This window comes from Urtica dioica, chromosome 7 (genome assembly GCF_054948205.1).
Source record: "Urtica dioica subsp. dioica isolate 48M chromosome 7, U.dioica_male_clone48M_v1_H2, whole genome shotgun sequence".
Lineage (NCBI taxonomy): Eukaryota > Viridiplantae > Streptophyta > Magnoliopsida > Rosales > Urticaceae > Urtica > Urtica dioica.
Window position 1 is genome coordinate 47,908,760 of NC_142762.1, and position 14,863 is coordinate 47,923,622.

The following is a 14,863-nucleotide window of genomic DNA, read 5'->3' on the forward strand; positions in this document are numbered from 1 at the left end:
AAGGATTGGATTCAACATAGAAATCGAGCACAAGAAACATTCATGTGCTTCGACATTCTTGACGATTTTGAAGTTGATTTCGCAAATGTAAACATAAATGGTTAGACTAACTTGTATACCTAAGGGATATCCCGGCCCTTGTCCTGGATAAATTTTCAAATAATTAACGAGGAAAGGGGTGCTCTTTTTCCTCGTCGTCGCACCATTTTAGGGGTCGGTGAGGTTTTTTAGGAGGCCCATTTATAATTTCACATTCTTTTTTATTATTTTTTTTTACCCACTTAGTTTAAAATTCTTTCAATTACATCATTCTATTTAATTATTTAAATTCTTTTAAAACATTTTTTTTATTTTTTTTTATGCCTAACGGGGTCCGAATTCCCGTTAGGCATATACCCATACCGTCCCGTTACTTAACGGGACTGGACTCCCGTTTGGCCATATAACGGGAGTCCGGGCTTGGGCGGGAGATACCGCCAAACCTGGTTTACTCACATTGTCAACGTTGCCAAGAGATGTATGACAACACAAAAAATATGACAATACAAAAGAGATGATTTAGACAATAATTAATAAATGTACGGATAAATTTATTATGCAGTCACTTGTAGGGGTGTATCTCAAACTCAAAATACTCACTCAATATCCACGTTGTTTCATCATAATCGTGGCCTAACGGTAGCGGGACGGGACGGGATCCCCGCTACCGTTAGGAATAGTGGCGGTACCGGGAGTGCCGTTACGGACTAACGGAATTAACGGGACTCCCGTTAATGGGGCTAACAGGACCGGGACTCCCGTTAGTCCCGTGTGTTTTTTTTTAATCTCGGCCGTTGGATCTTTTATACCCGTTTGAATATGGCCGTTACACCCATTTCGGCCGAGAAGACACCAATACACGAATGTCTTCGTCAACGCGCCCGCTTACAGCCCATCGCCTCAACAACAAGAAGGTGGGACAAGTCAGACGAGGTCGAGCGCAACCGACGCACGGTCACATCCGGAGATCCAAGAGTACGATCGGAACGATTGGGTCAGGTCGGATGACGAAGCCATCGACCTATTAGTTTGGTGGAGACAGAATGCGAGGAGGTTCCCGGTCTTGTCATCTATGGCACAAGACATCCTCACCATCCCTATTTCAACCGTGTCATCTGAGGCGGCTTTTAGTAGCGCGGGCTGCATCATCGATGATAGAAGATGTAGCTTGAAACCGGAGATGGTCGAAGAATTGACGTGCGGTAAGGATTGGATTCAACATAGAAATCGAGCACAAGAAACATTCATATGCTTCGACATTCTTGACGATTTTGAAGTTGATTTCGCAAATGTAAACATAAATGGTTAGACTAACTTGTATACCTAAGGGATATCCCGGCCCTTATCCTGGATAAATTTCAAATAATTAACGAGGAAATGGGTGCTCTTTTTCCTCGCCGTCGCACATTTTTAGGGGTCGGTGAGGTTTTTTAGGAAGGTTATTTATAATTCCACATTCTTCTTTATTATTTTTTTCTACCCATTTAGTTTAAAATCCTTTCAATTACATCATTCTATTTAATTATTTAAATTCTTTTAAAACATTTTTTTTATTTTTTTTTTATGCCTAACGGGGTCCGAATTCCCGTTAGGCATATACCCATACCGTCCCGTTACTTAACGGGACTGGACTCCCGTTTGGCCATATAACGGGAGTCCGGGCTTGGGCGGGAGCGGGGGCGGCGGGAGATACCGCCAAGCCTGGTTTACTCACATTGTCAACGTTGCCAAGAGATGTATAACAACACAAAAAATATGACAATACAAAAGAGATGATTTAGACAATAATTAATAAATGTACGGATAAATTTATTATCCAGTGACTTGTAGGGTTGTATCTCAAACTCAAAATACTCACTCAATATCCACGTTGTTTCATCATAATCGTGGCCTAACGGTAGCGGGACGGGACGGGATCCCCGCTACCGTTAGGAATAGTGGCGGTACCGGGAGTCCCGTTAGGGACTAACGGAATTAACGGGACTCCCATTAATGGGGCTAACGGGACCGGGACTCCTGCTAGTCCCGTGTGTTTTTTTTTAATATCGGCCGTTGGATCTTTTATAGCCGTTTGAATATGGCCGTTACAACCATTTCGGCCGAGAAGACACCAATACACGAATGTCTTCGTCAACGCGCTCGCTTACAGCCCATCGCCTCAACAACAAGAAGGTGGGACAAGTCAGACGAGGTCGAGCGCAACCGACGCACGGTCACATCCGGAGATCCAAGAGTACGATCGGAACGATTGGGTCAGGTCGGATGACGAAGCCATCGACCTATTGGTTTGGTGGAGACAGAACGCGATGAGGTTCCCGGTCTTGTCATCTATGGCTCAAGACATCCTCACCATCCTTGTTTCAACCGAGTCATCTGAGGCGGCTTTTAGTAGCACGGGCCGCATCATCGACGATAGAAGATGTAGCTTGAAACCGGAGATGGTCGAAGCATTGACGTGTGGTAAGGATTGGATTCAACATAGAAATCGAGCACAAGAAACATTCATGTGCTTCGACATTCTTGACGATTTTGAAGTTGATTTCGCAAATGTAAACATAAATGGTTAGACTAACTTGTATACCTAAGGGATATCCCGGCACTTGTCCTATATAAATTTTCAAATAATGAACGAGGAAATGGGTGCTGTTTTTCCTCGCCGTCGCACATTTTTAGGGGTCGGTGAGGTTTTTTAGTAGGCTTATTTATAATTTCACATTCTTCTTTATTATTTTTTTTTTCTACGCACTTAGTTTAAAATCATTTCAATTACATCCTTCTATTTAATTATTTAAATTCTTTTAAAACATTTTTTTTATGCCTAACGGGGTCCGAATACCCGTTAGGCATATACTTCTACCGTCCCGTTACTTAACGGGACGAGACTCCCGTTTGGCCAAATAACGGGAGTCCGGGCTTGGGCGGGAGCGGCGGGAGATACCGCCAAGCCAGGTTTACTCACGTTGTCAACGTTGCCAAGAGATGTATGACAACACAAAAGATGTGACAACACAAAAGAGATGATTTAGACAAGGATTAATAAATGTACGGATAAATTTATTATGCAGTGACTTGTGGGGATATATCTCAAACGTAAAATACTCACTCAATATCCACGTTGTTCATCATAATCGTGGCCTAACGGTAGCGAGACGGGACGGGATCTCCGCTACCGTTAGGAATAGTGGCGGTACCGGGAGTCCCGTTAGGGACTATTGGATGTAACGGGACTCCCGTTAATGGGGCTAACGGGACCGGGACTCCCGTTAGTCCCGTGTGTTTTTTTTTAATCTCGGCCGTTGGATCTTTTATAGCCGTTTGAATATGGCCGTTACACGCATTTCGGCCGAGAATACACCAATACACGAATGTCTTCGTCAATGCGCCCGCTTACAGTCCATCGCCTCAACAACAAGAAGGTGAGACAAGTCAGACGAGGTCGAGCGCAACCGACGCACGGTCACATCCGGAGATCCAAGAGTACGATCGGAACGATTGGGTCAGGTCGGATGACGAAACCATCGACCTATTGGTTTGGTGGAGACAGAACGCGAGGAGGTTCCCGGTCTTGTCATCTATGACTCAAGACATCCTCACCATCACTGTTTCAACCGTGTCATCTGAGGCGGCTTTTAATAGCGCGGACCGGATCATCGACGATAGAAGATATAGCTGGAAATCGGAGATGGTCGAAGCATTGATGTGTGGTAAGGATTGGATTCAACATAGAAATCGAGCACAAAAAACATTCATGTGCTTCGACATTCTCGACGATTTTGAAGTTGATTTCGCAAATGTAAACATAAATGGTTAGACTAACTTGTATACCTAAGGGATATCCCGGCACTTGTCCTGGATAAATTTTCAAATAATTAACGAGGAAATGAGTGCTCTTTTTCCTCGCCGTCGCACCTTTTTAGGGGTCGGTGAGGTTTTTTTAGGAAGGTTATTTATAATTCCACATTCTTCTTTATTATTTTTTTCTACCCACTTAGTTTAAAATCATTTCAATTACATCATTCTATTTAATTATTTAAATTCTTTTAAAACATTTTTTTTATTTTTTTTATTTTTTTTTATACCTAACGGGGTCCGAATTCCCGTTAGGCATATACCCATACCGTCCCGTTACTTAACGGGACGGGATTCCCGTTTGGCCATATAACGGGAGTCCGGGCTTGGGCGGGAGCGGGGGCGGCGGGAGATACCGCCAAGCCTGGTTTACTCACATTGTCAACGTTGCCAAGAGATGTATGACAACACAAAAAATATGACAATACAAAAGAGATGATTTAGACAATAATTAATAAATGTACGGATAAATTTATTATCCAGTGACTTGTAGGGTTGTATCTCAAACTCAAAATACTCACTCAATATCCACGTTGTTTCATCATATTCGTGGCCTAACGGTAGCGGGACGGGACGGGATCCCCGCTACCGTTAGGAATAGTGGCGGTAACGGGAGTCCCGTTAGGGACTAACGGAAGTAACGGGACTCCCGTTAATGGGGCTAACGGGACCGGGAGTCCCGCTAGTCCCGTGTGTTTTTTTTAATCTCGGCCGTTGGATCTTTTAAAGCCGTTTGAATATGGCCGTTACACCCATTTCGGCCGAGAAGACACCAATACACGAATGTCTTCGTCAACGCGTCCGCTTACAGTCCATCGCTTCAACAACAAGAAGGTGGGACAAGTCAGACGAGGTCGAGCGCAACCGACGCACGATCACATCCGGAGATCCAAGAGTACGATCGGAACGATTGGGTCAGGTCGGATGACGAAGCCATCGACCTATTGGTTTGGTGGAGACAGAATGCGAGGAGGTTCCCGGTCTTGTCATCTATGACACAAGACATCTTCACCATCCCTGTTTCAATCGTGTCATCTGAGGCGGCTTTTAATAGCGCGGGCCGGATCATCGACGATAGAAGATGTAGCTGGAAATCGGAGATGGTCGAAGCATTGATGTGTGGTAAGGATTTGATTCAACATAGAAATCGAGCACAAGAAACATTCATGTGCTTCGACATTCTCGACGATTTTGAAGTTGATTTCGCAAATGTAAACATAAATGGTTAGACTAACTTGTATATCTAAGGGATATCCCGACCCTTGTCCTGGATAAATTTTCAAATAATTAACGAGGAAAGGTGTGCTCTTTTTCCTCGCCGTCGCACCTTTTTAGGGGTCGGTGAGGTTTTTTAGGAAGGTTATTTATAATTCCACATTATTCTTTATTATTTTTTTTCTACCCACTTTGTTTAAAATCCTTTCAATTACATCATTCTATTTAATGATTTAAATTCTTTTAAAACATTTTTTTATTTTTTTTTATGCCTAACGGGGTCCGAATACCCGTTAGACATATACCCCTACCGTCCCGTAACTTAACGGGACAAGACTCCCATTTGGCCAAATAACGGGTGTCCGGGCTTGGGCGGGAGCGGGAGCGGCGGGAGATACCGCCAAGCCAGGTTTACTCACGTTACCAACGTTGCCAAGAGATGTATGACAACACAAAAGATGTGACAACACAAAAGAGATGATTTAGACAAGGATTAAAAAATGTACGGATAAATTTATTATGCAGTGACTTGTGGGGGTGTATCTCAAACTCAAAATACTCACTCAATATCCACGTTGTTTCATCATAATCGTGGCCTAACGGTAGCGGGACGGGACGGGATACCCGCTACCGTTAGGAATAGTGGCGGTACCGGGAGTCTCGTTAGGGACTAACGGAAGTAACGGGACTCCCGTTAATGGGGCTAACGGGACCGGGACTCCCGTTAGTCCCGTGTGTTTTTTTTTAATCTTGGCCGTTGGATCTTTTATAGCCGTTTGAATATGGCCGTAACACCCATTTCGGCCGAGAAGACACCAATACACGAATGTCTTCGTCAACGCGCCCGCTTACAGTCCATCGCCTCAATAACAAGAAGGTGGGACAAGTCAGACGAGGTCGAGCGCAATCGACGCACGGTCACATCCGGAGATCCAAGAGTACGATCGGAACGATTGGGTCAGGTCGGATGACGAAGCCATCGACCTATTGGTTTGGTGGAGACAGAATGCGAGGAGGTTCCCGGTCTTGTCATCTATGGCACAAGACATCATCACCATCCCTGTTTCAACCGTTTCATCTGAAGCGGCTTTTAGTAGCGCGGGCCGCATCATCGACGATTGAAGATGTAGCTTGAAACCGGAGATGGTCGAAACATTGACGTGTGGTAAGGATTGGTTTCAACATAGAAATCGAGCACAAGAAACATTCATGTGCTTTGACATTCTTGACGATTTTGAAGTTGATTTCGCAAATGTAAACATATATGGTTAGACTAACTTGTATACCTAAGGGATATCCCGGCCCTTGTCCTGGATAAATTTTCAAATAATTAACGAGGAAATTGGTGCTCTTTTTCCTCGCCGTCGCACTTTTTTAGGGGTCGGTGAGGTTTTTTAGGAGGCCCATTTATAATTTAACATTCTTCTTTAGTATTTTTTTCTACCCACTTAGTTTAAAATTCTTACAATTACATCCTTCTATTTAATTATTTAAATTCTTTTAAAACGTTTTTTTATATATTTTTTTATGCCTAACGGGGTCCGAATTCCCGTTAGGCATGTACCCCTACCGTCCCGTTACTTAACGGGACGGGACTCCCGTTTGGCCAAATAATAAGAGTCCGGGCTTGGGCGGGAGCGGGAGCGACGGGAGATACCGCCAAGCCAGGTTTAGCCGCAATAAATAAGCATCACTTTTGAAAATTAGTTAAGATTTCAAGAAGAGGAACAAACTAAACACATCTTTTTAAATGACTATAGATTCGACGTCATGAAACCTGTAATACTTTTCAATGACTAATTTGTTGATTTAAATCACAAATATATTTGTTTTGCTTTCCATTAACCACTATGATGGTTTAAAGATTAAAAATAAAATAGGTACTATCCAATTGAGTTAAAATGATTCTCCACGACTAATTAATCAAAGCTCATCCCTATTCAATTGTAGAGATATGAGTAGTACGAGTAGATGATAAACAAAATATAACAATTAAACTTAGGCTATTCAAACAAGAAATATCATGAGTACTTCTCAGTTACGTCTAAATTGATTTTTGTACTTCGTAATTAAATTGCATTTCGCACGCCATTGTAAACCAGGAGGTTATTACTAGAATCGAACTGCCTAAAAAAAAAATATGTTATGTCTTCTTTATTTATTAATTAAGGAATTTGTTTATTATTTTTCCAATATTTCCAACATATGTTCGAAATGTCTCACACTTCAATTTTTCTATTTATTTTTTCTGATGGGGGAATCATTGTCATTTTATTTTAATTTCAGCACCATATTACCCAACACAATGCTAAGTCCAAACAGAGCTAAAATCCTGAAATATTCCCTAAATCTTCATAAGAATTTGTCCTTTATAAACAGCAGATATAATGGAAAAATTAATTTGCAGAAGAAAACAAATCAAGGGAGGTTATAATGCCTTCACTCCAGAAGAAAATTCCATAATTATAATAGAAAGACCCTATGTTTCGCAAAAAGTTCAAATCAATTATATAAATTATAGATTTGATTAGGAGATATGTTTTGTTAAAAGACATTGAACATTAGAGATCCTTAAATCATAACAAGTGGGGTTCTAATTTCCAATGCAACTCAACGCTCTGGGGGGATGTATCACATCATTTCCCATTACATGCACGTGGACCCATTTGCCCATCTCTTGACCAATATTTTCAAACTACATATAAATTTATATATGTAAAATATATAATTGTCACACACTCACACTCACACTGTTAATTAACATAAATACACAAAATATTTCATAATCACGGTTATACTATAAGGATTTTTTTTAAATAGCCATTTGAATTAATTGATTGACAAAATAATTAAAGCTTTCAGTTTTTTTTTTTAATAATCAAGCCATGATACAAATATTTGTTAATATAATAAATAGCCATTTAAATTAATTGATTGATTATTCAGAGGCTGCGACGTTGTTTTTCGATGACGGAGGAAGCCCAAACTGGATTAAATAGTTAGGCTATATGATTTCAATTGATTGTAGGCTTTTGACTAATTCATATGTCTAAAATATAATATCATTAGCTATTATTTATTTTGAATAAAATATAAATAGGAAAAATAACACATCTATACCATATGTTTTAGTGAAATATCGAGTATAACATTTGGTTTTCATTAATGTCTAGTTTGTGCCTTCTGTTTAATTAAAATGACAAAATTATACTATAAAATAGATATGAGTGAAACTAATTTTCTTTTTATTGACTTTTCATTGATGTTGACTCTAATATTTATATGTAATCCATATTTTCACCCTTATTTATTGGGGCCATATATGTAATTTATTTTAAAAATGTATAACAAACAACAATCTACGAATTGTGGAGTATATATAGACATAAGAAATTGGTAAAAATAGACAATCGATAATCATCAAAATCATTAATTCGAGCGTGAAATTTAGTATTTAGCGTTGTTATTCGAACACGGGAGGAAACTATTTCTTGAGAAGTATGGATTTTATTAGTTATTTCTATTTAGGGCTATTTTTAATTTAAAATTGGAAATTTGGGGATTAGGGTACTGGTTTGGGGTTTGGTTCGGTTCTTATATCAAAGCCAACATCAATAAAAAGTCAAAAAATGAAAAATCCGCGACACTGTTATTTATTTTAGGGTATACAATTTTTAAAACAAAAAGTTAAACTCGATATTTCACTAAAACACAACCTATATATGTGTTATTTTTCATATAAAAATATATAATTAGGAGTTTATAATAATATATTATTTTTCTAATTAAATTTAAAAAATACTTATAACTTGTATAAATTGAAAAAACCAGTTATATACGGCCTTGATAATATTATTCTATATTTTTTTTTATTGAGAAGGAAATTTTAGCTGGGTACCGACTTTAAATTATGGACTCTATTTTAAACCTTGCTTTCACATATTTAGTAAATCTTTTTGAATTTTGATACCATATAACGAAGAAATTGGGTTTGTTTCGTGTAATTGAGTTTTGATACCCTTAATTGGGGTATTGTTAATCCGGAGAGAAATTTTGTTGGCTTATATGTTTTGGTCATACAAAAAAGGTAAAAGTAGAGCATCAATGCACATGGGGGGCTTGGTCATGTTTTGAGCATCCAAAATCGTTGCATTTGGAAGGGTTCAAATGTTTTTTTTCGTCCCCTTGTGAAAAAATAAAAACGATATTAAAAAAATATATATGGATTAAAATTAAATTAAGAAATTGATAAAGCATCTTCAACCACTTAGAGTGAAAACAAAAGAAAGATTATTTTCTTCTATTTTTTTTTTCTTTTACCAAACAACTCATGTGATGAGTTTTGAGTTAAAGACTTAAAGTCGTCTTCAACTTCGTGTACCAAAAAGTAATACCGCACGGACACTGCAAAATGCTCTCCAGTTGTTTTTTTTTAGCACACGACACGATTTATTTATTTTTATTTTTAAGTGCTTCGGCGCGGCTAATTCATATTTGTTTTACAAGAAGAATATATGCTGTACTATTTGTTTTTGTTTTTGCAAGACTTATACGTTCCAATTATTTTGCCACTAATTTTCTTTTTGTATGCAAAATAAAAATATTTGCAATTAACTAAAACCCAATTAATTTATTTTATTTATTTTTATATTTATGTACCTTTAAAAACGATTCAAAGTACACACAAGCATAATCATTTACACGTCGATGTAATATTAAAAAAGGGAAATGAAAAAAAAAAAACCATATTCCCGCTCTGCTAGACAATGGTAAATTATGCATCTTATATACTATTGGATTCATGAGGGATATACTATACAAAAGAAAAGTACGATTTTTTTTTTTTTTTTGTATTAATGACAGTCGTGTTTTTTAATTTGATATTTAGCCATAATGTCAATTTTTTTTCTTCCTCTTAGTAATAATCTGTCAAAGCGCACTTTCACCTACAGATTAATTGGAGGTTTCGTTCTATTAAAGTAATAAAATTACATAGAGATTGAACATATATAGTTGACGCCGCTAAGCACGTTTGCTCTGAAATCCAACTCTCCGATACCGATCTTCGCTTATATTTTGCACGTAACTTTGAGTACTAAATTAATATACCACATGATACAATATTATGAAACAGCTTATTGATTGCATTTAAAAATCTAGTGTAAATCTAGTACATGCATCACAGTTGTAACGAGGTCAAATATTTAATCATCATTGTTCTTTGTTGTTGTGTCGTGCAAAATTTGGGTCATGCACATAAAGAAATGCAATAATCCAATAAATTCTATTACTTATTTCAAATAAATAAATAAAAAGTACCTAGCTTACTCACACAATTTCACACTCTAGGGTTTCAATTAACGATAGGAAGGAAGAAGACAAATTAGTTTGACATAATTAAATTTGTTAGTATTATTGATCCTGGGTCTGTGGGAACGATTCGAAGTCGGATATATGCGTAAAACGGAATATATTAGCACAACAATATATGTATGCCTCACTGGTTCTAGTTCAGACATATTAATCGATGAATTTAAAAAAGATTGAGACGATGAGTTTTACCTATGTCATGCTTTAAGAGTGGTTCTACTAACATAAATCAGCCCGAGATTACAAATATTACAAGCACTCATCGCTTTCTCTTTTTTAGACTTTTCTCTCAAATTATGTTAGGTTGTTTTTCTCTCTTTTCTTTCTCCCACGCATTCTTCTTTCCCGCTGTTTAATTTGACCTCTAATTAACCATGAACAACAATACCAAACAAACAAATAAATGATAGATAGTCGGTAGTTCGTTAATCGATTGAGAGCTTGTTATAATTAAAGCTATTTTTTACAATGAATATATATGACATAATTTTTAACCAATTTTAATTTTAGTCCAATAATACTATACTATATTTTACATCCAATATATATATATATATATATATATATATATATATATATATATATATTTAAAATACAACTTTAGTTTAATTGATATAACTACTAGCTATACGCTTTAATTATTCAATATGAATGGATTCGGTTATACTAATGCTTGAACATTTAATCTAATTTTATACCATACATATAATATTACATAATATTTGGTGGTATATTAGAGCACCTCAACTTTATTTATGAGATTCTTAACTGGAGATGGTCTAAAATCACTCGAGGTGTAGTTTATCTAGAGGTTCATAAATCACTATTAACTTCGCTGAAAAAAGACCGTCAAATCGGTCATTTGTGTATGATATAGTTAAATGAATTTATGATATAATTTATGTTATTATTAATAGAGGGAGAGTGAGCATACTAGTCTAATCAACCCACCAATATTATGAGAATAGCTCAAGTTTGAATAAATTAAGTGAATAGCTCAATTAATATTTCACTATCTAAATTACCCTCATATATATAAGCGCAAAACTCAATTTTCCCAAAACCTAAACCTAAACTCGTTATCGTCTTCGTCCATTTCACGTCACCTATCCACTTCACGCCGCCGATCCATTTCACGTCTCCGTGTCGTCGCCAATCGTTGTCCATCCTCGTTGCTGATCCCTAACGTCGCCGGCGAGATCCGCCATAGACGCCGTCGATTCCGTCGAGCTCCGGCGACGGCGATGCTCGACCTCATCGGAGAATCGACGGTTAGGATTGACTCGGAAATCGACAGGGGGAGAGGAATCGGCGGCGGAGAGAAAATCGGCAGCGATGGAGGAGATTGAGGAGAGGCACTTTGTAAATTCGCGAATCGGTTAATTTAATTAACCTACTGGAGTGAGTTAGGTTAATTAATTAACTGATTCGTGAAAGATTTGAAATTCACAAAAAAATTACAAAAATCATAACTTAAGTCAATTGATATTCAAAGTATTCAATTAATTAACCTAATTCCGAATTCAATCATTTAATAAATTAACTTTACTCATAAAAAATCAGAACATAAACTAATATTCAACCAATAAGTTAATTAATTAACCTAACTCACTCCAATAAGTTAATTAAATTAACCTATTCGCGAATTTACCAATGACATTATGGTCTGAGTCGAAAATATGGACTATTTGCTTAATAAAGAGAAACTTGAGCTATTCCTCCAATAAAAATGAAAAACTTGACTACTTACAACAAATTTCACACATATTTATCATAATATTCTGTCATTTGTGTATCACTGTATCAGTGTATCTGCATCGTATAGTTAAGAAAAATAAAATTTTGCATCCATTCGATATATACGAACCACTTCGTCTTATTATACACTTGTGTACCCGTTCAAACCAACCAAACCCGTCGGCTTCTAGATTTATATACATGCACTCATCAACTTTTGCAACTAGAAATCCTAATAAATGATTCACTATTATAAAATATTATCATATTATACACACAAAAAAAAAAAATTATTATTATTATATTATAGCATAACTCATTAGTCAGTCAGCGAATCAAAGTTCTAAAAAAAAAATTATAATAATAATAATAGATAAATAAATTTGGTGCTAATGCGCTAAAAAACAAGAGAGTATTTTCGTAATTATTTGGAGAAGCGAGGGAAGTTTCCAATCCCAACGCTTATATAAACCATGTCCTTCTCAGTGTTTTCAATCCCCCTAATCAACCAGCGCAGCCACAGAACCGCAAAACGACAAGTCAACCACAACGTCAAAACTCAAACACAACTCTCTCTCTCTCTCTCTGTTTTTTCGTCGTTTTTCTTTCGAAGAAAGCGAAATGCCGAGCGGGTTCGCAAAATGCAGCAAGATCCGACACATAGTGCGTCTCCGTCAGATGCTAAGGCTGTGGAGGAACAAGGCGCGCGTGTCGGCCAACCGCGCGTACGTGCCTTCGGACGTCCCGGCGGGACACGTGGCGGTGTGCGTGGGGAGCGGGTGCAGGAGGTTCGTTGTGCGCGCGACGCACCTGAACCACCCCGCATTCCAGAAGCTTCTCTCGCAAGCCGAAGAAGAGTACGGCTTCTCAACAGGTCATTCAGGCCCGCTGGCCATCCCGTGCGACGAGTCGTTTTTCGAGGAAGTCCTCCGCCACGTCACGCGAAACGACAACTCTTCTTCGTCGTCTCAGAGACACTGCCACGTGGGACTCAGAAGCAGCCTCGATTTCTGGGCCGACTCTCGCCCCTTGCTCCAAGGCGTGGCTGAGAAGCACATCTGGTGAGCCGGACTCGGCGTCTCGGTCCGAGTCGCCGAGTCGAGTTTCGCTCCGAGGAATCGATGCCTGTTTGGAGATGGCAAGGAAATTTGACCGTCCACCGTGTCGTCCCGGGTTCGAATCGGAGTGAAGACACATCAACAAGAATTCAATCAACCAATTTTTTTTTTAAACTCTGGAAAAATTTAAACCCAGCCAGGGCTTAGAAAGGTAAAATAAGGAACAAAGAAGAATTAATAATCAACGGTGAGACCACATAAACTGCTGGCTCCTTTATTTTTATTTTTCCCAAACATTTGTAAATTTTGTGATTTATTATTGATTGATTAATGGAGGATCTATATAGATAATTTCCCTTTATGATTGTTCATTAATGCACCAAGAAAACAAAAAAATATACCTTATTTGATCATATTACTATTGATGTTTATATAATATAATATGTATATATATTGTATATTATAATTCTATCATTATAATCGCTGTGGGTACTACTATAATTGGCATGACAGCTACCCACGTGAATCAAAGTCATATTTTGTATGGTTTTTTTCTTCTTCTCATTTTCACCTGATTCAGTTTTTTTTTTTTTTTTTTTTCATGTGTATATATGTGTTTATATTTATAAATATGGGCTGTGGCAATCATCGGAAATGGGACTGATACTGAACATTTTCAGTGTGACAAAGCAACGACATTCTTATTAATCCGTTTATTCTTTTCTTTTGGGGGCAAAACATTCTTTAATCTATACAAACTGATTTACCGACCCTTTATGATTTTCCTATCTTTCACCTTTCCCCACCTGTAAAAATAATATGTAAGACATTCTACTACAGTTTCATATTTTTATATACCACTATTCAATAATAAGAATGAAATTCTGTTTTTCAATATATATTATATATACAACTACTCAAACTTAATAAAATTGTATTTTATCACATTAAATTTTGTATATAAATAAGATTAGCTATTTACTTAATAGCTTATTCATTGTAATTTGAATTTATGATCAAATATAAATATAGGTAAAGCTCCCAATCTATAGTTTTCTAACATATTTCGTAGCCATTCAAAGTTCTTTTTTTTTTTTAATTTAAAAGTGCTCTTTGTAGAAAGTAGCGAAGAAGTCATACTTGATATCTTGAATGATCACCAAGCGGATAGAATAAATGTATCCTATAAAAATACTGATTTTCTTGGTTTAAATTTCATGGAATCATACACAAAACAACATTTGACTATATGACGGCTTTAACAAACTATTTGATTTACTTGGATGCCCTAAATTCCTAGAACTTATATCATCAAATATATGACTGCATATAGCTCATAAATAATTTGTGTAAAATCCTGATTGACATACTCAATTACACATTAAATAATATTTAACTAGTTGTAAGGTAATATATATATATATATATATATATATATATATATATATATATATATATATATATAACTAGAGAAAATTGCAGAAATCATTAAAATTGTAAATAAAATTGCATAGAGTCTAAAATAATACAGTAACTAAATTCTAAAAGATTTTTTTACAAGTTGAAAAATATTACTTTATTATTAAAATTTTAGA

General features: G+C 36.9%; 1 protein-coding gene across 1 annotated transcript; it reads left to right on the top strand.

Moving 5' to 3' along the window:
• Nucleotides 1-12,712: 12,712 nt before the first annotated feature.
• On the top strand, nucleotides 12,713-13,815 carry LOC149392432 (SAUR-like auxin-responsive protein family). Its single transcript, XM_089620735.1, has one exon. It carries the CDS (start codon nucleotides 12,832-12,834, stop codon nucleotides 13,273-13,275), a length of 444 nt encoding a protein of 147 aa, XP_089476861.1. The 5' UTR covers nucleotides 12,713-12,831; the 3' UTR covers nucleotides 13,276-13,815.
• Nucleotides 13,816-14,863: the final 1,048 nt, after the last annotated feature.

Coding starts and splice junctions, on each gene's coding strand:
- LOC149392432 (XM_089620735.1), top strand. CDS start 12,832: ATGCCGAGCGGGTTCGCAAAATGCAGCAAGATCCGACACATAGTGCGT.